Here is a 27,239-nt window from a genome sequence, read left to right on the forward strand (position 1 = left end):
GTTTGTAGAGCAGTTAACATCTGAAACAAGCAATTTAAAACAACAATCATCTCAGTAAAATAGTAAAACAACAGAACAGCATGGAACATTAATGACAGAGGCACTGTTAAAATCACTTCAAAAACCATAGTTGTAAGATTAAACAACATCAAAATATCTAAAAAGCTGGGGCAATTTTAAAAAGCCCAGTGCCAAAATAATATTCTTTAGCACAAGAACAGCGGTCCAGGGATGGGCTGCCACCACTAAAAAAAAGTGGGTGGGGTCTCATTTTTGCACCATGGTCTACATTGCTTTGGATAGTCACAGGGCCAAGTAAGGGCTTCACACAGTCTGGCAAAGAATAAAAGATAAACAGGAAAAAGATGTGGGCATCCCTTCCCACCCCACGGTGGGGAAATGGACCCTCTGAGTTCAAGGTGTAGGAATTACCTGCTGCTGCATCCCATGGCCACCAATTATTCAGGTACCTTGTTCTCTTTGCAGTTCTGTTGGTGTGATGCCTGTTTTCATCTGACCATTACTATTGCTGACATGCTCAGAGGACATATAATCTGAAATCTCCAGGAATATCCCACTGAAATGTGAGATTCTCTCTCCCCCAATAAACAGACTGCATCTTTTTCCTTTTCTTTTTAACTTTATCAAAAAGACAGTGATGGTGATGTGAAAAGTCAAGCACATGGTCTTAGAGCTACAACAAAAACGAGCGAGCAAAACAGAGCCCTTGCGGGAGGGAAAAAGAACGCCCCGGCTTGCTTTTGGCACAGCGCACTGCAAATCCTAGTGTGTTGAAAAGGCACTTATTCTCCTGAAACGCAGGCCACTGCCTTGCTCCCCCCATACAGCCTCTGTGGGAACCCTTCCTGTCCTCAAAGAGACGCTCTCATAAAATTGGACTGGCTCTGAGGGGAGGGGCAGGCAGCCAACTCCATGGGCTTCTCTCTGAACTTATCCCGGCCCCCTGCGACTCTCCCATCAGGCGGAAAGTACCGAGTGGCCTCATGCGTGTGACGCGGCTGTCAAAAGCCGCCGGCCTGGGCTCCACCCTCGAGGCTCCCTTGTCTGCCTGCCAGAGTGCTCGGAGCTGGCCAGGACGCAGCCAGCCGTGCCCTGGGTGAGAGCAGTTAGCGCAAAGACAAGGGGATTGTCCCCCGGCTGGGTTCCTGCTACCTTTAACCCCTCGTGGCGGCGGCGAAACAAAAGCGCCCTGCGCGTCATGCTTTCGGTGGCCTCTCGTCCCTTTTGGCAAGGCAGAGGCCTTCCTTACAAAGGCGGCCCTTGAATGCGTGTCCCCCTCCTCGCGTTAAAGGGCTAAACATTCAAATGAGGCAGACGGCCCTGTGTGTGACGGGGCTTTGTTGTCTCTCCCACCTCCTCAAACCTTGACGCCAGTTGTGCCACGTTTTTGGACATGTATCTCATTACGGTACAAAGGAAAGCGCTGCTTCTTCTCCCCCACACCCCACCCCACCCCACCCCAGTTTTGGAGGCGATTTAAAGGGCTCTGTTTATTTACAGGCTCGCTAGACAATCCCCTGTGAGAGACTGTGGCAAGAATGGAGGTGTTTGGAACAATGTGCCCAATTTATGGTACCCGCTGAATGGAGAATGGTGCTCTTGCTTTGCGCATGGAGAGGCGGTGAGGGAAGCTAGCAGCGGGAGAGTGCGGGAGAGCGGTGTGCTGTTGCCAGGCAAAGCCTCTGTCCTTCGGCCCCCACGACAAATTTGGTCCCAGCGAGGCGGCCACTGCTATTGTTCGTTCCCAGAGATGCTGAAGACATTGGGGAAACCATTTAGTAAATACTGCTCCGTTGCTGTGTGGATCATCAGGGTAGCACAAATTTGGGTTGGGTTACACGAAGGGCATCACACCAGTATTTGGAGGTGTGGAATCAAAAGAACCAGAAGAAAACAGGCATGGACAAAATTATCAGCCAGTTTCCCAGTTATGTTTTAGCTTTCCTTTAAGTAGACAGCCCCAAGTCAACAGTTGTAAGTTTACCGAATTCATTTATCTTGGCCAAGTGTGTTTTTATTAGTTCAATAGGTTGGCTACTGGACTAGGAGGGGTGTTGCTGCCAACACGCGTGCTTTATTTAAATGCCAGGATTATAACATCGTTTTTTATTTTTTATTATTATGCTCAGTGCGGGCTGCCATAGGTACCAAGATTAGTGGACTGACTGAATTCAGCAGACTGGTGGGGGCAAGTTGACACCCACTGTCTTTGTATTCAAATTTTAAATTTGGAATTGTATACATGGTTACGTTGCTTGAATCACATGGACTTAAAGCAGCTCAAAGAAGCTTTTTGATTTTAGTTTTAGTTTTGGCCTGCCGTTTCCCCCTCAAATAAGTTGTTTTATAGTATGTTTTATTGCTAGTATTTGTTATAGGAGGTAATGATTTTTATACAGCTGCTGTTTTGTTGTTTTAATCGTAAGCTGTTATGTGATATTACTCATGATATGAAAAGCTGGATGTTAAATTATGTAAATAGTGAAATTACTCCATATAATAATAATAAAAAGTTACACCCTTTATAAAAACCATATTCAGCTGACTAGCCAGATCAGCAAATATGTTACGTTGAACCCAGATTAATCAATTCAAAGTTAAACAAGCCAATCAAGCTAAAGCAATGGCAGTGGGTTTTGTTTTGTTTTGAATAAGAATATGCTTTAGAGTTACTGGAGTTATTGGGATCACTTTTGGGAAGAAATCGCAGAAGTGCAGTTCTGGGGGAGCAGGAATGGACAGAGCCAGTGGCTGGCACAGCAGGTGGTACGCAGCAGATTGTGCTGCAAAGTGAGTGGCAGAGCTGAGGTGTCCGCCTGGCATTTCATTTGCTTTCACTGACACTTAGCCACTCTTCGATGCCAGAAGGAAATCTCGCCATTAAGTTTATCCTTCCCACCCTGGCTTTTTTAACCCAGTCAGCACTCACTAATTGATTAAAAATCAACAGCAAGGCATAGTCTTTTCTGTTCCAGATGCCTCCTCCTCCTCCTCCTCCTCCTCCTCCTCCTCCAAACCATGAAAGCAGATTTCGCAAGGGTTTCCATGACTGCTTCGCTGTGAACACGGCCTGGATAAAAATAATTAGCCATGGTGCTTGGTGTCTTCCTTTAAGTGCTTCTTCCATCATCACCACCACCATCAACAATAACCTGGACCAATTTCTTTCCGTGTGCTTTAAACATACACACACAGACTAGTGTTCAAGTTGACTAGCTTATAACTCTTGCCTCCATTGGTACTGGGTCCAGTCCCTCAGTGGCTTGAGAAGGGCACTCTGCATATGCTCAGCTGTCACAGAGCATGGGCGAAGCAACCCTTGTAATAATTTGAAATGGGTTATTTTTGTCCTAAGGCTTTATGTTGTTCAGATCATGGTGGTAGAAGGAGAAAGAAAAGTAAGGAGCCCTCAAATCTACCAACCCATTTTGCCTAATGTTCTCCCAGTTTTAGCCAACAATGCCATTCTAAAAATAGTAGCTAAGGTAAAGGCACACACACACCGCAAGTTCACAAATGCATATACTTCAAATGCTGCTTCACGTCAGATTTCCAAACCATTTCCATAGCCTGAAAATGTTAAACACCAGAAGTCTTGTTCTGTTAGCTAGGCAAATGATTTACCCTCCTAAACTTAGTTAGCAGGCATGCAACATTCTCTTTGATTAGACCAAAAAAAAAAGAGTGCGATAGACTTAGAAATTACACATTCCGCCTATTCCCATTCAGCAGGGTAAGCTGTGATGTCACGGAGTGTCCCCCGCATGCTGACTGCAGAGAGGTGAAGTGTCAGTCACTAAAGCTTGGTAATCGATGCAGCTGCTGCGAGGAATCTGACTGAAAGGAAGAACCTCACAGATACACGGCTGGGGGTGGGGGCACACAGAATAAGCATTGTGCTGTTTGTTGGTGGGACAGACAGACGGAGGGGCTGGATCTCATCCATTGGCTTAAAATAGCCGGCAGGTTCTCGTTCTTCAGGTCGCAGTGCAAGATATCCTGGGAACAGAGCTGGCATGGCTCAGAACACCCACACTGCCCTGCAGCAGGTCCAGTTCTTCTGCAGGCAGTGGCCGTACGTGCGGCGGAAATGTGACACGTGCTCAGCACTCCCTTGCCTTGGCGGCTGTGTAATCATGACAGCTTGCGGGATATTCTGAGCTCACCTGGCTAGAAGGTTGGCTGCCAGTGCCGGGCCAAGATGCCCATTTCATCTCCCTTCAAATAGCAGCCAGGCGTCAGGGTTGGCCACCAAAGGAGGGAGCTGCAGAGTTGCCAGCTTCTCTTCCAGCCAGAGGGCACTGGGGGAGAGGCAGAGTGGGAGCAGAAAAGGTTAATTCCCCACGCCATGGGTCAGCTGCATCACGGGTCAGGTACATGGACAGGCACCTGTGGAGGGTCCACACCGCAGCAGGGGCCCATCGAAAGGCTCTCCCAGGTGATGGTCCTCTCCATCACCCTGGCAACCCACTTGCTTGCCCATCACTCATGCCACATGGTGGCCCCAAGGAGGCGCAGGAGGTTCCCTGTTTCTCTGCCTGTGGTGGCCATGACAGCAGTGAGGAGGAGGAGGAGGAGGAAAAGCAAGAGCAGCTGGTGACCATGCCAGCAAGAGGGAGGGGGCTCTTGTGGTTATCCTGTCCAGCAGCCCTTGAAAACCTGCAGCCAGCCTCTCCCTTGTCCAGCTCCCTTTTCCACCATGATCCCTCACCCCATTGCAACTTTAAAGGACTTTAATGAGCGTGCAAGGGCAAACAGCCCCTTTAACGCCATGCCTTACTTAGGCCTCACTCATCTGCTGAGCCCCATCTCCCGTTCAGCCCTGGCCCCATTTCTTCTCCCCAGCGTTCCTGGGTCCCATGCAAAACAGAGCTCACGAGGGAAGGACCTACTTTCCTGTCTCTTTTCTGCCCGAAGCACAGGTGAGCATCTGTGTGCTTTGCAGCAGTAATCTCTTGGCCCGCAGACAGGAAGGAGAGCTTCGATAAAGGCGGCATCTGTGCTGCCTGCTTAGGGAATGCATCTCCCTGGGCTAAAACTGCCTGGGAATAACAATATGTGGCAGATGTCTCACAATAGACACCATGACTGTGTTGCGTCTCCAGGATCAAATTCTGCCCTTCGAAAACCTCACCAGGGCACCGTATCCTCAGACTCTTGGAATTATTCCGGACAAAGGCCTTCCTTCCTTCCTTCTTCCTTCCTTCCCTTTCTCTCTGTCCTTATACTCAACTGAAGTTTAACTAGTAGCGTGTTGTTGCTTGTTCTTGTTTGCTTGGCGGTTTGGGTTGCATTTCTTCCTCTTCCTACCCCCCCCCCCCCCCCGCTTCTTTTGCAATACACTTTTGTGCCAACTCAAGCCATTCAAGCTGCCACTGCCAGCTGGCTGAACGGAGCCCTGAATTAAATTACGTCTGGAAGTCTGGTATGTGCATGCCTCTGGGAATGGCTTGGAATCGGCGTAGGTTAAGAAAAGCCTGTGCTTTTCCAACGGAAGGGCGAGACTTCGTTGTTGTTGTTGTTGTTGGTATCAGCTGTGTGTCATTCAGCAAATTTGCTTGGTACAGGCTGAATTCTGGAGGAATGTCTTGTTGTCTGGGGAGGGGAAGCATGGCCCTCAAGGTGTACATGTTCTGAAAGTTTTGCCACATTGGCAGATGTGCCCCTAAAAGATTCGTGTAGCCCATCCAGTCAAGCTGCAAGCTTTAAGCACCTCAAGGCACCTCCAAGGGCTTCTCGGAAGGGGCAATTTAAGCCTTTTTTTCTTGGTGTGTGATTGTAGCAGAAGATAGGGAAGAAAAGGTTGAACGTTGGACTTCCCTGCGAGCAATGAATAGCACCTTTAATTAGATTACGCGATATCTCACACTTCTTTCCAGCATCATCCCACCCCAAAGAAGACACCTATATTTAGGTTCTGCTAATAAGCACATTTTATTAAATTTAACTAGTCTGTGAAAAGACAGCCGGTCGATACCAGCTCCCAGATTCAGGCAGCGTGTCCTCAGTAGCTTCTCCCTGAGTAATGCTGTCAACTCCTCCTCCTCTCCTTCCTTTCCCTGCGATCACCCTGGCCCTTCCTGCTGCCCAGCGGGAGAAAGCCAGTGAGCAGAAACGGTTGCTCCTTCCCCTCGCCTCTGCCGCAGCTTCTTGCTCTCCCGGGCCAGGCAAACGAGCGTGCCGTGCCAGCAGGGAAGGCAGCTCACGGGGCCAGGAGCTGTAGGAGCCAGCAGTGCCCACCCCTTGCTGGGCCCTGAGCTTCATCAGGTGCCTGGCAATGCCCGCGTTTGGCACCTCTGCTGCAGATGGTGGCTGAACGAACAGTTCCTTCATTGACGCATAGCCCTACTCTGTTGTGCTTGGAACGCAACGCGCTTGCACAGCACTTAGAATTGTTTCTCACTGGCTCGGCTGGAACGTGGCTAGCGGCATGGAGGGCTGCCAGTGGAGGCCTGCATCTCCTTCTGTCCTGTCCTAGTTGCACTGATGGCCAGAGGACCGAGTGGCACAAGGCCACTAGTGCAAGCCAGTTAAGCAGCATGGTTCCTTTGGTTTGGACTGTCCTCCCTTTGATACACATCATGAGGCAGTGCGAAAGGGCCATGTACCCAAAGCCTTGCTTACAATGGATTCAGACATTACATCACCTTTTGTTGAAACAGATTGCGCACTGGCAGTCATGAAACTTTGCATGACCCATTTGGCTGGACCCACTGCTTGAACCCAGGAAGTGTTCGTCTGTGGAGCTCTAACAAAGCAAGCTGTGTCTCTGATGTCACGGATTCTGTAACCTAGAGTTCGTGCAGCTTTATCGTTGTTGCTATGTGCCGTCCAGTCGTTATGGTGACCCTGTGTATGAAAACCCTCCAAAATGTCCCGCCCAGGACAGCCCTGCTCAGTTGTCATAAATTCTTGCAGCGTTATCTGAAGTAAAGTTAAGCCCCAGAGAACCTATTGTCTGTATTGCCCTTCCAGACAGCCTTGTATTATTCGATCCTGTAATTAAAAAAACAAAAAAACAAAAACTTAAGGAATGACAGATCCAAACCTGGCTGGCTGAATCTTGCCATCACCTGGTTAATTTTAATTCAGTCGGACTGTGTTTCAGTTTGGCTTCTGTTTTCGGCAGTGCAAGGATTCTCACACCCACGTTCGGTTGGGAACGATGGCACTCAGTTTATGGGACTCGTTAGCCCTTCACTGTCTCTGTTCCTTCAAGTCAGCGATGGGCAGTTTGGAGCCCTCCTGATGCTTGGGCCTATGACTCCCATCACCTCTAGCCAGGAAAGCTAATGGCCAAGGATGATGGAAAATGTAGACCAAACTTCTGGAGGGTCCTGTACTGGACTCCCAGAGGCTTTGTGAGTTTGCACATTTTGAGTTCCTTGTTGCGGGTTGTTGAGGGTATTTCTCCACCTGCTTCGTGATACCAAGTACCTTTACATAGGTTTGCTAATTTATTTAATGCTTTTCTGTATTTCTGGACCCCTCCAAATACATTGGCTTCTCTTTTTTCTTTCTCTCTCTTTATAGCGGAGTTGGAGTTTGTACAGATAATCATAATCGTGGTGGTAATGATGGTTATGGTGGTTGTCATCACATGTCTGCTGAATCACTACAAACTCTCCGCACGTTCCTTCATCAATCGGCACAGCCAAGGGAGGAGGAGAGAGGAGAACTTATCGTCAGTAAGTGGGCTGCGCCACCCCTAACTCTCTTTCTGTCCCCTCACTCAGTCCAAAGTGGCTTGCTGCATTTGTGTTGCTCACCAGTCTCGCTCAGTGGAACTCGCCCCCTTTGGAGTTGTGAGCTGTCCCCATTTTCTTTCTTTCCTCTTTAATTTGCCTTTTAAATGGTTATGTTTTGAAGGCTGTTTTCCTGTGGCTTTGATAGAGGGTGGCATCCAGTTTGAAACTAGAGCTAACTCTAATGACATTGTGTTAGTTTATGCAACACCTAACACAAAGCCAGTAGTGTTGGCTGAGAAGCGCAATCATGTTTCCTTGTGTATCACTTTGCAGAAGCAGAACTAGTGCCAAATTGCATCCTGCCTTGTGGTTTTAATTTACTTAACTTTTGACTTCAGAAAGGCAGTGCAGAAATACAAGATAGATGGTCTGAGAACATTAAAAAATCACAAACACACAAAATCACAAAATCAAAAGTAACTGAAAGAACATTAAATTTTTTAAAGTAACAATTCACTGCCTAGCTGTAGGGATGTGTGAGGAATCCTCTTTGGAGATGGAAATCCATCAGATCCCCTTAGCTCAGCTCCCTGGGCTCTGGTTCGCTTTCTCACAGCCTTGAGTCCACCTTGGTGCCAAGCATTCACACAGGTGCCCACCAGGACTCAAATCAGATGTGAACGCTGTGCAGGTAGTGTCCTTCTTCCACACACCACATGACCTGTGGCCTTTGCACTGCACCTGCTGCAGAAGAATATTGCCAGGTGCACAACCAGAGCTCTGCAAATATTTGTGGACTTACCCTCAGCTTGGCTCACTTCCTGAGCCACGACTGTTCATGAAAAGAAGTGCAGTGAACAGGAGAAGGCTGGATCCCAAGAGGACCTGCACTATCCTACCTACCAGCTTTATTACTATTAAAAAAACCAAAACCAAAAGCAGCTATGTAAGTAGAAATAGATACTTGCTAGATAAATGACAACAGTGAATGTCACAGAACAGGCATCCGCAATTTAATATCCCCATGTCAGTTTCTTGACTTTCGGCCCCCTTTCATGAACAGAGCCATCTTATTTCAAACACTCCCCAGTCATGCAGCTAAGAAGATTTGGGCTGCTGTAAACCCCAAAGTTCCAGTGTTAAACCGAAAGCTACAGGGACAACAAAGCCAACCTCTGGGCAATCCAGAAATCGGCTCCTTGCAAATTCTTGATTTCTTGTGGCTTGTGCAGCGTCTGCTTTCTCACTGCATGTACTAATCAGTGGTGCTTTACCTCATTTTGAAGCTTAGCTCCTCCTGCAGAATTAGTGTTACATTTGGGCTTATTTTGTGAGGCTGGATTCCATGGGTTTTCCACCCACAGTCACTGGCTGCCTAGGAAGGAGGATGAACTGCTATGCAGGGGAGAACCCTTGCCGATCTGCCCACACCTCCCAACCCGCTAATCCTAAGCATGCTACAGCTGCTTGCTGTCCTTCTTCCCTTGTTTCCCTAGAAGCACAAAAGCAGTGTTCTTGAGTGTCCATTGATGCTTGCCTTAGGAGACCTGCCATTTCAATCCCCCAAAATGGCACCTCTCCCAGGCTGCCATTTACAGTTCCCACAATGCCCTGGAGCAGTGCTACCTCGAGGCTGTTGTATGGAACTGCTGGCAGCAGCCACTGGTCATTTCTGCTCCCAGGTGAGTCCTGGGATCCACAGCATAGGAGGGTGCTCACAAGGGGGCAGTTCCTGAGAGCCCCTCAAAACCTAGAATTGGCCCCCTGATCCCCATCAGCACCACTCTGGAATGCAGCTGAGAGTGGCCCCAAAATTCCAGGAAGCAGGTTCTCCATTTGCAACGCTGAGTACAGCAGGAGGGTCCAAGGAGTCAGAAATCCGTATTAAAGGGCATCTAGAGTATGTAGCCAGAAGTCTGTATGGCCAAAAAAGAGGTAGGCTTGTGCAGTTACCTGAACATGCAGCACATCGACGGGGTCAGGTGATCGTTGTGACTTCTCTCCTTCCGAACTGCAGGTAGGGGTGGCCATCCCTGAGCACTCTCACCCATGGAATGGTTCCTTGCAGAGCTGGAACAGGGCAGTTTTATCCTGTCCTTCATGCAACTGTACAGAGAGATTCCTATTCGTTCACTTAGTGCACAGGAGGGGATCCAAAAATATTATCTCCCTCCATTCCCCACCCATTTGTGGTGGAAAGTCCTTTCTGTCACTAGTTTGGCATCTCAGTACTACTTCATCTGCTGATCAAGACACAGAATGCAATTCTGAAAGACTTGCTATGCTGAGCGTTAGTCCAAAGAGCAAAAGCTCTCACAGTCTGGGCTGCAAGCTGCCTCCCTCCAGCATTCAGTGACTAGGAGTTCAATCTAATGCATGTTTTGAAACAAAAAAAAAGGGGGGGGGGGATCCAGCAACTGCCAACCTGCCCCAGTCAGCCAAGGAATTACAGGACTTCTGTTGAAATGTGGGCAGGACTGTGCCTTAATTTGTGGTTAGGTTGGGTGTATACGTGCACTGCAGGAGAGCTTTGTAAATACTCTGACATGACAGAAAGATGAGCAAGTGGGACCTACGTCAACTCCAGCCATGGCTTTTCCTAGAAGCAAAAATGACAGAACTATGGTGTCCTACTTTGGGCACATCATGAGAAGGGAAGACTCCCTGGAGAAGATCATTGTGCAGTCAGAAGATTTAAAGGAAGACCAAATAGGGGATGGATTGATTCCACGAAGGAAGCCACAGCCTTGAACTTAGGAGAGCTGATTGGAGCTGTCCTGGATAGGACGCTTGGGATGACTTTCATTCATAGGGTCTCCATAAGTCAGAGACACATAATAACAAATACTGGACCTTACAAATGTGTACTTATAAAGGACAGCAAAGCTCCCTCTAGTGTGTGATGCTAGGAGTACACAGAGTGACCTGTTGAGAATCATAGCTTGGTCAGAGTTGGAGGCATCTTGTTGGGTGTCTCATCCATGCTCCTGCTCAGTGCAGGAATGCCTGTGCTGGTGTATTTCCAACAGAGGACTATCTAACCCCTGCCTCATGAACTCCAGCAAGAGAAAGCCCACCAACCCCACACCATTGGTTCCATTGCCAAATTGCCCCTATGAAATCTGCACTCCTCTTTGATCTCCTCATGGGTCAATTGCTCTATGTGTGACAGCACTTTCCTTATTTCAAGAATGCTATCATCATCTCTCATTGCAAACAGATTGCTCTGTTGTAACTGTTTCAGGCATGGGAATGATCTGGATTGACCCTTTAGTGGAGGAGGGAGGGTCTGAAGCCCTCACCCACCCCTGGCTGGATCAGGTCTTCTGTGACTACTCTGCAGTAAATAGAAAAGAGCAAAAGAAAGGGACTCGGCCACCACCTGTGTCTCAAAGAACCTTTTTATTCAATCGTTATTTTAAAAACTAGTATCTTAATGTTTTAACAGTCACTTTTGGTTTAATTTATTTTACTGGTTATATGTTCTTTATTATACTGGATTGTTTTATCATATTTTGATTCGTCCTGAGACGCAATGCATAAGGGACAGCATATTAAATACATGAATAAAGTCCATTTTGGCCCTGAGCCCTCTTTTCTTCAACCAAGTTCTTTTACCATTGACCCTCTTCCTCAGCCTCGGCTGAACCAGCTCTAATTTCTCTGCATCCTTCTTAAAATGTTGTACTCGGAACTGGATGCAGTACTTCAGATAATGTCTGATCAATGCAGAGTAAAGTAGAACAAGTCCTTGTTGTGATTTGGAAACGAGGGCTCTCTTTCTGGTACTGCTTTTTCATTGACTTTAAGTGGAAATCTAGAAATGTAAAAATCTAAAGTCACCCTGAGTGGCTGCTCCCTCTGGATCATGTAGCTTTGGTAGCAAATCAGTGGCTCTTATGCAAGATTCCTGGGCAATGCCGGGAATCTTGCCGTCCTTGGACAGAAGCAGAATGACCTAATCGAGCCAGCGGTTCTTTTATAAGGCAGCTTCGTGTGCCTAGTTGGACAGGAAACACATGCTCAGTTCATTCTTCGACATTTTGGAAATTGCACAGGGGTGGGAGCAGTCCCTGTGGGACATAACACAATTTGCCCTTCACTGGGAACCAAATGAAGGCAAGTCAAAAACAATATTCCAGCATTCACAGCTATTTCAGGACTGTGGCCCAGACTAGCTTGGCTTGGGCTGAAAAGAGGGGTCTTGAGCAGGCACCTTTATGACATTTGGGACACGTTTTGAAAATTGTGCATAACTTTTCAGTGGGGGTTCTGGTCCCCCATTCTTCGGCACCCTTGGCTCAGAAAGAACCACGTCAGCTGCCCTCTGAGGTCGGAAAAGCGACCTCAGGAAGGGGAGAGGGGGTGTTCTAGTGTGAGAGGTGTGAGTCATTCTGAGATTCTTCCAGCCTTTTTTCCTCTCCTTTGCTTGGTAGCCAGTTTAGAGAATTTGTAGGACAGATGGATGAAGAAGCAAACATTGCCTCCACCACTCTTCCTGTCTTGCACTGGATGATTGGACACCCCTGAGTTCAGGGGAATTCTCATCAGCAATCACTTAGACTGCTCACCTTTAATCATTTTGTAAATCATCCTAAATATTGTTTTTCTAGCACTGGGCTCTCCAGTGTGTTGCCCCTGGACACTCGCTTGGTGACTCTTCCCCTCCTGACTTTTATTTTCTTAAGGGTATTGCTGCTAATATTAATCATCTCGGAGGTTGCTGTGCAACAAAGCAAAAGGCTGCCCTCCCACATCATCTTCATTTTAGTTGAAAAGGAATTTGTGTTTTGGAGCTCAATCCCACCCCTGCCTCGTACTGCAATTCTTGGACAAGTTAATTTGTTTAAATCTCATCTGTTTGCTCTCTGGGAAATGAGTGAGTGATGACTGGTCATGCCCATCATGGGTGCCATTTTATGAATTATTAGGCCTTCCTCCAAGGCAGTCTTTTTGTGACAGTGCCCACGACAGACTCTCAAAATTGCAAACGTGTCTACTGGCCAAAAGCACTGGGGGATCCCTGACCTACAGAAATACTACCGAATAAGTTGATGGTTCATAATTATTTATTGCAATTTAAAACAAAAAGGCAGGGCTAGTTTACCATAGAACATTCAAGCAGCTTTATCGGGCAGCAGGCCTAGGAGTGTCATTTTTCTCTCTCAAATCTCTATTTATTTATTTATTTTGATTTATATCCTGCCTTTTTCCTACAAAGGGCTCAAGGCAGCTTACATCATTCTCCTCCTCCATCTTATCCGCACAACAACAACCCTGTGAGATAGGTTGGGCTCAGAGTCTGTGACTGGCCCAAAGTCACCCAGTTGGCTCCGTGGCCGAGCGGGGAATAGAACCCAGATCGTCTGAGTCCCAGTCCCATGCTCTTAACCACTACACCACACTGGCTCTCTAGGGTGTAATGTCGTTCTGTAATTTCTGGGTGTAATGTCATTAAATAGTGGATATTAAAGCATTTAATAAATTAGGAATGGGGGTACTGTTTTGACCTTTAGCTATACTGTGCAAACTGTAAGGCCAGTGCTGGAAAGTGGAAACCTCAGTCCGGCTGAATGTATCCAGAATAAAAACGCAGGCTTGCTCTATGCAGAGCACTCCTAAGACTCCAAAGTGTAGTAGGGAAAATCACGCATCAAGGAACCCGTTTTTCAGCAGCCTGGCAACCTCCGCTGCCTCCATCTACCTTTCCCCCCACACTAGAATATTCAGCCGAAAGAATTGGAGTAGCAGATGTGATAACACAATGGCATTGCCCAGTGCTAAATTAAATAGAAACCACTGAGCATAAGGCAGTGATAGACTCACCACTTAGTGAATCTGCCCAATGGGTTGATGAAAAATAAACATTTGTTTGTCTCATGGCGACTTTTCCTCTGCTGAGTGGCTCACGCTGTTTGCAGGCTGGTGTTCAAAAGTCAGCCAAGCTGAATTGCGTAGGTACCACCTTGACCATACAATGGTTGCTTCACATTGCTTATTTGCCTCTCCTAAGCCACAGGTCTGATCTTCATCTTCCATTCAGGACTAGCTGCCAGCAGTATTGAAGGGCTGGCAAAACCAAGCAAGGTGCGTGTGGCTATCTCTGGGAGCAAGTAAAGCCCCAGACATGCAAAGATGCAATCCTCAGAACCACAGTTACCACTGCCCTTCAGCTCTTTCTGTAGAAAAGAGCTGCATTTAAAGAGCTGCTGTTCTGTGAAGTCCTGAGCACAGACTCGCCATTGTACATTTACCCAGAAGTAAGTCCTCATGATTCAGTGGGGTTTATTCTCAGACTCTGAACTAAAATAATATTGCCACACCGTACAGGAGGGTCGCAGCTGTAATTGATCTGGGGCACATCATGCTTTGAACATTTCTAAAGCATAAAGGGGAAAGTGTTGCTATGTAACAAGGTTATAATCCATAGGGGTAATACGTTTGCATGATCAAATCTCATCACAAGGCTCAGAGGAAGAAAGATTTCTCTAATTCTTCTTAGAATTACTTGTTCCTTAAATGAAGGCTCACTGGGTGAAGCAGAGGGTGAAAACTACATGAAAAACTTTCCCTGAAAATTCACAGTGTACATCCAATTTTATCTCTATTTTTGAACTGTCTGTGGGCGCATTTATGTGTGCCTCTAGTTTTTCTTTGTTGTGGCTTTTGAGCATTTTAATTTAAAAGTGGAAACTTAAGATTCAGGGCCAACCTGAATAACTGTCTAATTCCCCAACTGCATACAACAGCCTTCTGAAATATGGATGTTATATTAGTTGCATCATTCAAATGTTGCAACTCAATTAGTATCCCAGATGAAACCAACATTGGCATTGCATTATCTTTCATTCCAAAGCAGTCCCTTATCTTATATTTAGCATTTTTGAGACAAGGTTTGCTAGAAAACAGAAGGAAAGGGAAAATATGGAGAACCTCATTTCCATATAAATCACTCTTTCCCTTCTTTCTGGTAGCAGCATCACCTTGAGGTTTGCGTGCAAAGTCCAGGTTTAAAAAGAAATGCAACATAATAGAATGGATTGGCTAGGCAATTGGTGCCACATGCAAAATGCCAACAGTATTGCTTATTACCTGGAGCCTATGAATTGGCATTTAAGATACACAATGGATGGGAAATTGTTTTGACTTTTAAAGCCACATTAGTTGCATTATACTTTTTGTTTTCCCTTTCCCCACTGATTTCAACAGAGACTCATCCAATCTTCTTTTGCTTACAACACTGGTGTTTTCTATCCACTGCAGCCCTTGCATGACTCCCCATGGGCACTGTGCCAGGCAGCTTTCCAGCAGACTGGACTAATACGAAGCTGGAAATGAAGGCTCTTTTACACCCCTCCAGTTTTGATCTTTTGCATTAACTTAGATTGAAAATGAATGGGGTTGAATTTGTTTTATCTTACCTTTTTCAAATAAATGAGCATCCCTAATTGGCTCAGAGTGCTCTGTGTAAGCGCACTTGCAATAAGAATGCAAGGATTGCCTTGTTTAATCAAAACAAGACCAGATGCCCCAGGAAAGCACATAGGAAAGTCATGATGGAGGTAGTCATCCACTGTTTTTTTCCCCTTAACACCAGATGGTCATAGCTATATAGGGCCTCTGAATGTGGGTGATAGGTGTATAAATGAATACACTGCATGGATCTGACTCCTCTTCAAAGCAGGTGTGCAAAAAGCGTGCACATGCGCTCACACAGACCTGTCTGGCACCACCTTGGACCCCTACCCCAAAATAAGCCAAGGGGAAATACTCTAGCAATATTCTTCCCATAGCAGCTTCATTCCTAGGTCGCTCTAGGAAGCAGTGCTCGAAGGATCCCACTGGTTTCCAAGAATGCTCTAGGAATGGTACTTGCATGGCGAGAAGTATAAAACCTGTTCCCAGTGTGGTTTTCCCCTTCTTTTTTCCCTTTCCACCCGCTGCCCTGCAACCCCCTTTGTACATTAGCCCTATTACATTGGCATTCATCCATTGGCCCTGACACCCTGCAGTTCTCATAGGGCCCTGGGTGCCAGAGGAATTTACAGCATGTTACTGGATGGTTTTGAGCTGTCCTGCTGTGCACCACAGCCTCTGGTTTAGCAAAACCTTTGATTTCTGAAAGAAATTCTTTTTGAAATCAAGTATGACTGCACTGGACTCCCAAATTGCTTATAAACTGAATTTGATAGAACTGTGGCTTCCATCTCATGCCAACCTCACAGATCCGCTCCAAACCAGCACCTTTTAATGACCTTTTCAAGGACTTGCAAAGTGAATTAAAGGTAAAATCGGGAAAGACGAAGATATTGATTGGGGTTAAGCAAATGTGGATTAACCTCTGAAATGGGTGCTAAAATTACAAGCTTGTCTTGGACTTGGGAAGGAAGAGTCCTTATTTTAAAAGAACCATACAGTCCCTGAAGAGAATTTTCAATTCACCAAATAACATACGGAAAGGATAGCAAAATGGAGTGAACAGAAAGATGTTCCACATGCATTTCCTTTTGGGTGCTTCTATTTATTTTTCAAATAAATGATTCTAGGCCACCTTTCAGGAAAGAAGCTGCCCCAAGATGGGTTATAGCAATCAAAATCATATAAAAATGGATACAGTAATAATATAGCAAACATTCATAAAAACAGGCACTAGCACAAGAGAAAACGTATGGTACAATTTCAGCTAGAACACAGAATGGTTCAAACAAACATAATCAAGGGAATGCATTGTCCAAATCAAGTTAATGATGCATTAGTTCTGGATCAGGAAGGAGTGATGCCTTGAATGGCTATGCCAGACATGTGATACGGTACTTGATCTTGGTCATGGATGACTTACATTTTGCAAACCTGAGTCAATTTTCGAAACTATTGCCAAGACCCGTCAAGCTAATATCATCAATAGCATTTCATGTTGGGAAAATGACTTGAGACCAACTTATTGGTTAAGCAACAAATTCAAGACAGAAAGGCACAATTTTCTTCTTGTACATTTATCCACTGGCAGTCTGTGTTGGCTTGGTAGCTTAGCAGTAGCGAGAGACAGAACTGTTTTATACTCTAGAAATCTGACATGTTTTCAAGAATAACTTCATTCTGAAGTTCACTCATTCAGTTTGCACCTTTTTAAAAAGTCCTCATGGAAATAGTGTTTTTGTATGCCTTTCCCCTTAATATGCAGGTATTAGGTTGCCCATTATCAGTTAGTGGACAAGCACGTAGGTCACCTGGTCACCATGATCTCTACTATGGACAGCTGTATTGTATTTCTATTTAGATTGTGGTTATTACTCCTAAATGTGAAACTGTGCAAATGTTGTGCAGAGCTCTGGTGCTCTTTTTGGTGATGCAGGTCCTCTTTTTTGGCAGTGCTTAAGGGGTTGCTCTTCCCACTGGGGGAGAGGGTGTCAGCTGCCATGAGCGCTGGCGTTTGCCCCACCAGGCCAAGTGCCCATGAGGGGGCTGTGCTTGCATCCGTGTGTGCATGGATCTGAAGCAGCTTAGCCTGTCTCGAGCATCTAATGAAGTAGCTGAGAGGATGAACTAGGAGCTGGAAAAGCCTTGTGCAAAGCTGGCCTCAGCCAAAAACTTGGAAGGTGTTGTCAGGGAAGCCGCTATTCTGAGTAGGGTTGGGACAACCCCATTTGCAATCCACCCCTCCAGAATTTGCAGACATCCTCTTGTGCTCAGCCTGCTTCTGCAAAGCAAGCCAAGTCGAGAGGAAGCCTGCGAATGCTCACGGACCCTCGGTCACAGAACCAGCAACCTTCCCGAGACGCCATCCCTGGTGGCCAGTCTTCTTCTGCTCACTGCTGCTGGCAGCAGCGGTGGGCACAGAAGAACGGTGTGACTTGCCATTCCTGGTGAATGCCCCATCTGCTGGATCTCCTCACCAGGACCTCCGAGTCTGGGTTGCTACAAAGCAGAGCAGTGTCCAGGAAGCCAAAAGCAGAGAATCCAGCAGATTTTCTGCCCAAAATGCAGCAGGGTTTCTGCCCTCACATGTCCCTAATGCTGACAGCCATAGAGCTTGGCCCCTGTTAAGCAACAGCCTATTTTGTCTGTTGTTCACTGTGCAGGATTTCTATGAGCCCAACTTGGAGATGCCACAGACCTGCCCTAGGAGCCATGAGGCTAATGGGGTGGGATAAATAAACGAACAAGCTGCAGGGGCATGTGCTCTGTCCCTCAGCCAGAGCCCTTCTCCAATCTTGAGGGTGACCCTGCCAGTCCGCTTACCTATGGAGAGGCTGAACCAACGATGGAGAGATCGTTTGAGAGGCCTTTGAAAGACTTGAAATGCACCATTTAACTCCTAAGGATTAATCCATGTACGGGAGGACGGGAGGAAATAGCACCACACAGAAAGGATGCTGAAGCTTTTTCCTCTTCTTCCTATTTTAGGAAGGAAGTTTGTGGCCTTCGGAAAGCACAGTGTCAGGAAATGGTGTAGCAGAGGTGAGCAGCTGCATCCAATTATAGGACAAAGCACAGCTTCTTGAAGGGCACACGAAACATGAAGTGACACCTTTCTCTTTTCTCTTCTCTTCTCTTCTCTTCTCTTCTCTTCTCTTCTCTTCTCTTCTCTTCCCTTCTCTTCCCTTCCCTTCCCTTCCCTTCCCTTCCCTTCCCTTCCCTTCCCTTCCCTTCCCTTCCCTCTCCAGCAGCAGGTCTACACGTCGAGACCTACCGACAGACTCACTGTCCCATCCTTCTTGCAGAGGGACCGCTTTAACAGGTTCCAGCCAACATATCCTTACATGCAGCATGAAATCGACCTGCCGCCCACCATCTCCCTGTCTGATGGAGAAGAGCCCCCTCCTTACCAGGGGCCTTGCACGCTGCAGCTCCGGGACCCAGAACAGCAAATGGAACTGAACCGGGAGTCAGTCCGAGCACCTCCCAACAGAACCATCTTTGACAGTGACCTGATGGATAACTCAGTCTATGGGGGCCCCTGCCCTCCGAGCAGCAACTCGGGCATCAGCGCCACCTGCTATGGCAGCAACGGCAGGATGGAGGGGCCGCCCCCCACGTACAGTGAGGTGATCGGCCATTTCCCGGGCTCGACATTTTACCAGCACCAGCAGAACAACAGTGGGATGTCCTCGATACTCGAGGGGGGCAGACTCCATTCCTCTTCACAAATCAGTAGCCTCGAGAGCACAATGGCATGGAACAAAGATAAAGAGAAGCAAAAAGGGCACCCCTTTTAAAAAGAAAACAGAAAAGAATGGAATAGAACACTCTGCACTTCTTGTTCATGGGTATGGGGGAGAGATGTCGAGCGACGGGGAAGCAGTGTACGAAGCAAAGCACCCTTCTCCACCTCTGTGTAGTATAAATATTTACATGTTATGTTTGGTTTGAATGCACAAGCCAACAAAGCCTGCAAAAACATTTCTTTGTTGAGCTCTGTCTAGAAGTTTTTTTTTTTTTTAAAGAAATCTTCAGCGGTCCTTTTATCCCGTCCCCCTAGTTTTGTTTCCAGTTGAGCTGCGTGTGTGAATGCTACAAGTTTTTTTTTTTTTTGTTATTTCACTTAACTTTAAAGAAAAAAATATTTGCACAAAAACGTTTGTTTAAAGATCTGCAATATATATATAAATATATATTAAAAATAAGAGAAACTGTATGTGTGTTGGGGAAGCAGGAGTATTTTTATATTAGAAGAGGCCTATTGAGAAAAAAAGTTTTTGTTGTGTTTTTTCTGAACTAGAATAAAAACATGGCAATTTTTGAGAGCCAACTCAAAAAAGCATGTATTACATTGTAAAAAAAAGAGAGAAACAAAAAAATTAAAAAAACAAGCAGGGGTTTAGAGTTATTTATATAAATGTTGAAATTTTGCACTATTTTTTAATAGAAATGTGTAAGTGCTTGTGTTGGTCAAAAACCTCTTGTCATGTCTACCACAAAACTGTTAAGGGAAATATGTTGAAGTGAAGACTAAAAAGGATCGCGAGGGGAGGGAACACCTGTAAGCCTGAAATCACAGACCGGTAAGGAACATCATGTACGGACCTGCATCTTGTGCAATCTTATTTACTCTCCAGAGTCACATGAGCATGTCTCCAACCTGAAGTAGTTCTATTCCACCTGCTGCAGGTATAGTCAGATACCTGTAAAGATAGCCAATTACAAAATTTACGTGTACTGCATTTGTTGTGAAGGGTGTGTGTGTGTGTATGTGTGTGTAGAATACCCCTTTTCTTATTTAAAATAGAAAAAGCTATTATATCGAATTCCTATTTCTCTCTCTCTTTCTCTGTGTGCAGCATGCGTGTGAGTGAGACGGTGGGGGCGGGTTAAAAAGAGGGGGGGCTATTTATCTATATGTGTATGCACACTTCCCAAATGACACGGTGCCTGTATATTTTGTTTTCTTCTGTTTTGCACTTGGGTGTCTGTTCCCAAGGTCATCATGCAGCACAAGAATCCACTCTTGTACATTCCCTGTGAAATCAAAATTTGGGGTACTTCCAGGCCAATATTCCCTCTCTCTCTCTCTCTTTCTGGGTGGGGAAGAGGGAAAAGAATGGAAGAAATAATGAGGAGAGGCAGGAGAGTTACAAATGGAAGGCAATGTTTTCTTCTGTGCTCCCACCTGCTGTCAAATCTGTGCTTGATGCAGGGTGCTGGAAGAATAACATCTTAGTCTGGAAGCACCCCAATTTTTTTCTTTTTCTTCACTTGATGCTGCAAAAATCATCATGAAAGGTTTTTACATCCAAGGCCTGTTTAGTTCTGATGAATGGAGCTATGCCTACGGAAGGAGTTCCACGTTCACTCCTGTGCTGGTGACAGCTCAGCTCCTCCTGCTGAATTGAAATTGAAATGAATGTGTCAGCTTTCCCCAGCCGGGTGCTTGGGACTGCAACTCCCCTTGCTCCCAGCCAGCGTGGCCAGTTTCAGTCCAGAACATCTGGAGGGGACCAGGGTATAGAAGGATGCTGTGTTGTGTTTGTGCAACAGAGTTTTGCAGGACCAAGCTTCATGGGAGGCAATTATAACAGCCCTTTCTCTTGCAGCCATCTCACTGATTTTAGGAGGACCATAAAAGCATAAGCAGTCATTAAATTGCCTTATTTTTAATGACTAGTTGATGGCTTCTAATTGTCTTCATCATCATCATCTTTTTTAATATCATGCTAATTTAATTCTCTTCAGTTAAGGTAATAAAACTCTCCAAGACCCCATAAACCTGACTTACTGGTCAGTTTTTAAATAACACCCCTGGCAAACCTGTTTTGGGGCAACACTGTTTTCAATCCAGTTTTAAAAGATCGTCAATGAAGGTTGACCAGATGGTGAAGACTGACCAGACGGCTCCTGGGCCCTCTAATACTTACGTAGAAAAGGTGGAGAGGAATAGCAAGCGCAATTTGTTCTGCAGGACCTGAGATACATGTTGTCCTCTTTTTTTTCACAGTTATTAAAGGGACAACTCGCCTGTCCTCTGACACAGCCAAAACAGCCTTGGTTTATATCTCTGTCTAGCAGCAGTGTCTCCCCCTGCCCCATTTTTAGCTTCGACTATATGCAGAGACTCTGATCCAGATCTTAAGACTCCCCTGATCCTCACAGTAGGGTCCCAGTCTGAAGCGGACACCTTGCACTACTGTAGAGGAAAGATGGAAAAAACTGTAGCTGCTGGGTAGGAATTTAAAGCAATGCTTGCTTCGCCCCTTGCATTCTGCTTTTGCCCCAGAACATGCCAAATGCATTTCCTGCAGCCTGCTAAATGCACCAAACCCACCCACTTCTTTTTGCAATGCTAGAAGGCAAGAGGTTGATCAAGCCCAGGCAGAGCTAAGATCGTGGCTGGGGAACTGCATTCAGCTCGATGGATCTAAGCCGAGCGGGTCTTTTGAAGCCTACGAATTGGGAAAGAAAAGCGAATGCAATCGCGTTGAACCCGGGGTGGTGGTCTTGGATTCAATCCATCCTTGTTTTCACGTATATATTGACACAAAGGTGGAGGGGACCAGTAGGCAGAACTTGGTGAATTCCTCCTTACATTACAGCCTCTGGTTGCTAACTGTTTTATTCATATCAGCTAAAGAGGCTGGGGATATGTCAATGGAAACATGTCAGCTTGTGATGCATTCAAGGCTAAAGAAAGAATTGTGCTTAATGCTTTAGAAGCAAACCCTTTACCTCTTCTGAAAGTTGGCCTTCACTCAGACCTATTACTGTTGTAGACTCCTTCTTTAAGGGTCCGTCCTCTAACCCTCCTTCAAACAAATCAGCTTCTGTGGTCTTCTTTAAAGTGTTGTTTGTGTCTCTCCCCCTTGTTTCATAAAAGCATTTTGTCTTACAATGCTATTGTTTACATTTTTATATATATTGTATAAAGATCTGATCGGTTGCTTTAACCCTAATGGTGAATTTGTATGTGACTGAGTGAGAGGCATAAATGATGGAGAGAAAGAAGAAGGAAAAAACAAACGCAAGGGAATGAACTCCTGTTCTCTTACTTTGTGCACAGATGTCTAAACTACAGCCAGAAAGGCTGCCAACTCTAGAAACAAGCCATTCTGGCCTGCTCGTCTGTCTTTAACAGGAGCACCATGGACAGCAGTTGGCAAAGTGCAGCTTTGGGGATGAAAGCATGATCACCCGCTTTGCATATCATGTCTGCACAGACCATGGAGGGTAGGTTTATCAAGGGTAATGAGGCATGATGGCCAGATGGAACCTCCATGGAACAAGGCACTGTATCTCTGAACACCCACTGCCAGAGAGCCAGCACAGGAGGGCTGTTGTCTTTGTGCCCTTCCTAGGAGCTTTCTGGGGGTGTCAAGCTGGCCAACATGGGAAGCAGGAAGCTGATCAAGAAGGACTTTGGCCCAGTTCAGCAACAGGGCTGCTCTCCATCTTTTCCATCTGTTGATCTAGGCTGGGCTGCGATGGCCAACTGAAAACCTGGGAAGCTTTATGGCTAGGTAGTTCTAGCTAGGTATGGTATGGTATACCTAGGTATGGCTAGGTATGGCTAGGTATGGTGGGGCATGGGGCAGCCCTGTATTCGAGTGAGGAACGCTTAGTAGAGGGAGCCATAGCAAGTGACCATTTTTTTACAAGGAGGTGTAATTTTGCTTTTTGCCAGATGCTAACTAGTAAGGTAACATAAATGAAAGATATAAAGGCAATAATTCTTGGTTTTTATGCGACTTTTTATTACTTGAAGAAAAAAATTAAAAAGCAACAATGCTGAAACAAGCTGACAACCGTTTTAAAGTGTAACCATTTGGAATGCTATTTATATATATTTTAAAGAGGATGATAATGACAACAAAGAGAGAAACTTGAAGTTTTCGCCATTTTAAAAGGAATTGTTTGCTTATTTTGCTTTTGTTTTGCCTAGCGATAGGTTCCTGAACATTTTTTTTAACCGAATCACAACTTTCCCTCCTTCCATTGCTCCTGGATAATAGCTTTACAATACCTACAATTTGCAGATTTTTTTTTAAGAAAAGAAGAAAAAGAACTAAAAGGAGTACATCTAGCTTCCTGTGAAAGGTACAAAGTCAATGAATTTATAGACTTTTTAAAAAATGTATCTTTCCTTTATGTAACATGTCTATTTAGTGCCTTATCAAGAAAAACAGTAAAACCTCCCTTTTTGAAAAAAGAAAAGAAAAATGGGGATAGCCAATCTTTACTAGTGAGAGGAACTTCCAGGGCGTGGTCACATCCCCTTCTATAGATCCCTGGATTTCAGTTTTAGCTAGTTACTTCCTTTTTGAGTTAAAGGGTGGGGGTACCACTTCTTTAAACCCCATGGCCCCTCTAAACCCATTTTGATGTGCCTAGCGATGTTAAGGTGCTTCTTCCCCATCTTTTGCCATCTGTTTCTGGGACTGTATGTAAGGTAACTTGAATACATTTTATGCACATATCCTACTCCAGTAGGTAAACTGGTGGATATTGTAATTGAGAATACCAACCAAAAGACAAACCGAAATATATCTGCTTCCCTCTTGAGCCAAAATTAATAATGTTGGGGGGGGGTATTGTTTGTTGTCATTGTCGTTATGATTTTTTCTTTGTTCTGTGGTTTTACTAGTGTGTTTGCTACACACACACACACACACACACACACACACACAGCTTACCTCAGTAGGTTTTGGGTGGAGTGTGCCTCGCATATCTAAAACTCTGCCAACCTTAGAGAATTGTCACCATGACTGGAGGTGGTTAAAAGTCACTGGAGTGCCTTGTATGAAGTGGGCGAACCTGGTAGGATTGCTACGGGGTTGGCAGAGTGGGCAGCAGACACCCTCCTGGAGGGCCCCCTGGCCCGGGACTTCTCCTTGGTGCCATGGCTGTACATCCGCCATCTCCAAGCACGCTGGCAGTGCTGCAGCAGCCCTTGCCCTCCCCGTTGGTGGACTGAGCCCAAAGGGATAGGGCAAGTGAATGGACAGAAGTGATAGCGATGGCAAGGAAAACGGGGTCCCACTGAAAGATGGCCACCCTTTAGGGCACATGGCCCAAGTCTCCCTCAAAAACTCAAGGGCTGGTATTGGCCTGCCAGCTTTGTCCTTGGGCCTGTGGTTCTTTAGGATAAGACGGACATGCAGCAGTAATGGCAGGAAAGAAGTGGGCCCCAGAATGCTTCGCGTGTCTCCTTCCCACATGTCAAGTTTCCATTAACTGGCAAAGAGCAAAGCCAGAAAAAGGGGTGACACCCCACCCAGCAAAGCAAGCTAGACATAAAAAAGTTTTTGGAGGTTTATCCTGGAGGACAAACCAAAACATCACCACTGTACTTTTCTCGATTATTAGTCCTCATCCGATAAGAGTGTTCACCTGCCCAAGAAAACCGTATGCTTGGAATGCCATTCATCTCTGCAAACCGTTTTTATCCATTTGTTGATTTACCAGTTCTGGTCATTGACTCCAGTATTGGTTTAAGCAGATAACCCCATTAACTGAGATCTCTCTTGAATGTGATGGTTTTGAAAGAGGTTGATTGTTCCATTCCAACTACTTGTTCTCATTAAGAAGCAAATAAATGTATGTTTATTCCTGTAAATTAGGAATGCATGCTTTGGCCAAAGCCTCCAAGAACTCAATGAGCCATCACATTTGGTCTAATGTTGCCACTTTTTAATCTGCCAGGGCTCCTGTACAGAAGCCAAAAATTCAGTAGCACACTTGGGAAGGAGGTGCTATTAGGCTGGGGTGCAGGGAAGCCTTTACCATTTGGATTCCTGCCTTCCTACACAGGAGCCATACTTGTCAGCCTTTTCCCAGGTGAGGCTATTGATGGCGCAGGAGCCCTGCTGGGTAGGAAAAAGGTGGCAGCCTTAATGAATTGTGCCAATGGGGATTCAGGCATTGGCCTCAACTACTCCAAGAGTCATTCTGCTATTTATTGGGTTTTCTCATGTAGTGTTTTTCACATTTGCTTACATGTTGCAATGAAAGGTTTTGCTATCTTTTTAATGTGAATATGTCACATAATTTTGCAGTGAGGTCTACAATGCACATAATGTCCTGGCCATTTAGACCAAACCGATGTGGCAGAGACAGGTGTGCCATTTCACAGGTGGTTACTGGATGGCTTTGTTCCCTGGCATTTCCAAGACCTTACCTCACCTTACCAGTTCCTTGTTTTTCAAAAATTCTGCTAGGAATCCCATTTACACTTATGGCACAAATGCACACATCTGTACTCTGGTGTGCAGTAGGTGGCATGTCATAAGTAATGCTCCAGGATTCTCTTCTTTAATGGAAATTGGTGGGACCATTCAGCTACAGTTTAAGCCCTCATTGACAAAAAGCAGACTGAATTACAGGCCTTCATTGATTAAACCAAACAGAACCACTCAACAAAATGTTTTGCCTCTGACTCAAGGACAGAGGCGATTAGCTCCTGAGGGAGACCAAATTAAAAGCAAAACTTAAGGAAAAGAAAGAAGGCAGCATTAACAGCTGTATCCATCTGTCTTTTGCTAGCTCTTTCGAGGAGCAGAGTAGCTTTAAAACAGCAAGGGAGTATGTTTGGTCTGCTCTTTGTAACACATCTTACAATAGAGAAGCGCATCCCTCAAAAGCATAATGTCCTTGAATGTGTAGATGGATTTGGAAACAATGGCAGGTTCTAACCATGCAAGGCTCCTTTTCATGATTCTTGCTTTCTGTGACTGGCATGGGGTTTTGATATCTGAACAGTTATTCATGTACAAATAAGGATGGAACGGTTGGCCATATATGGGGAGAAAGGACATCAGTGTCATTCTTGAGAACATCTTTCCTTCTAATATGTCTGAATCTCTCTAAAAATTGCACTAAAGGCTATATTTAATGGAAAGACCCAAGTCCACCATTTCCCCTCTTTTAAGAGTTGAATAAAAGAAGCCAGATGTGTGGCGTAAGCATAGAACCCAAGAACAGAATTAATGTGTTTTCTCCGATATGATCTGCGTGGCCCTCAGATATATTATCAATATACATTTATTTCCCTCCAACTAAAGGGGTTGGGAAGGAAAAAAAATAGAAGTTTTCCATAAACTGCGCTTTCAAAATTTTGCTGTAATATAGAAGCTCATGAAGGACTACATTTAAAGTCCCAATTTGCCTGCCTTCTAGCTACAATTCATTGTATTTTAATATTTTCTTCGATTTCCAGTTGCATTGCTTTGGGCTTTGGAGTTTGTTATAGGCAGTCCTGTATCCTGACTTTTTTGTGTTCAAATTTTTTAAAAATAAACCCTTATGTAAACAATAGGCAGCACACGCAATGCAGTACTTATCTATATTTTGCTGTTTTAGTAAGACTATGTACTCGGATGCCAAGTTCCACAACTCTGTTGTAAAACGCTTCTTGTGTAACAGTAACCAATTGTGGCAATGATATGTCATTCTATTCTTTAAAAGCTGCAATACTTAAAACAATAAATTTTACAATACTTTGGATCACTTGCCTTCACTTTTTGCTTTGATTAAAGCCCAAATTATTATATCTTGGGAATGCCAAGCCCAGTGTAGCATGTCTGGGGAATGCAATTTAGAAAAGGTAAAAGGAAATAATCTTTGCATACGTATTTATAGATACATATACACATTTATATATATGGTTAAGTATGTATACTTATCAGTTAAGTATATCTCTGTGTCCATCAAGTATGATTTAATTCCAAACTGCAGAGCACTTGAGTATCTTCTGAAGCTGTGGTCAACTAGTAAAGTCTGGTGAAAGTGACTATGAAAGAGATAAACGAAAATGATCAGTATTCCATCTTCACTATCTAGCTATCTCAAGTATTCTGTGTGAACTGAAGTCACAATTTATGCCGGACTGTGTGATTTCCACCCCTCTCTCCAATACTGGCAATTCACTCCTTGTGTATCTGCGTGCGTTTGTGTGTACGCACATGTGCACGTGAAGCAAGAGAAGAAACGTTGCCGATCCGCATTGTTGCATCAATATCTACAATGTGTTGCAATCCTGCCTTTCAGACAGGATAATCTGAGAGTCAGGAATTGTTGACTTGTGTCAGCTGTGAACGCTTTCAG

General features: G+C 45.2%; 1 protein-coding gene across 5 annotated transcripts in view; it reads left to right on the forward strand.

The window, feature by feature from the left end:
• PMEPA1 (prostate transmembrane protein, androgen induced 1) overlaps positions 1–26,639 on the forward strand; it is an 85,257-nt gene extending 58,618 nt beyond the window's left edge. For 2 of the 5 annotated variants that reach the window (XM_044454729.1, XM_044454733.1), the window contains 3 exons: positions 7,555–7,709; positions 18,114–18,167; positions 18,374–26,639. In XM_044454729.1, coding sequence (XP_044310664.1) covers positions 7,555–7,709; positions 18,114–18,167; positions 18,374–18,925 — 761 coding nt within the window. In that variant the 3' untranslated portion in view covers positions 18,926–26,639. The remainder of the gene's footprint in view (positions 1–7,554; positions 7,710–18,113; positions 18,168–18,373) is intronic. The other 3 variants (XM_044454730.1, XM_044454731.1, XM_044454732.1) reach the window with 3 other exon arrangements.
• Positions 26,640–27,239: the final 600 nt, after the last annotated feature.

The sequence above is a fragment of the Varanus komodoensis genome, unplaced genomic scaffold (genome assembly GCF_004798865.1).
Source record: "Varanus komodoensis strain SLA01 unplaced genomic scaffold, ASM479886v1 scaffold8, whole genome shotgun sequence".
Taxonomy (NCBI): Eukaryota; Metazoa; Chordata; class Lepidosauria; order Squamata; family Varanidae; genus Varanus; species Varanus komodoensis.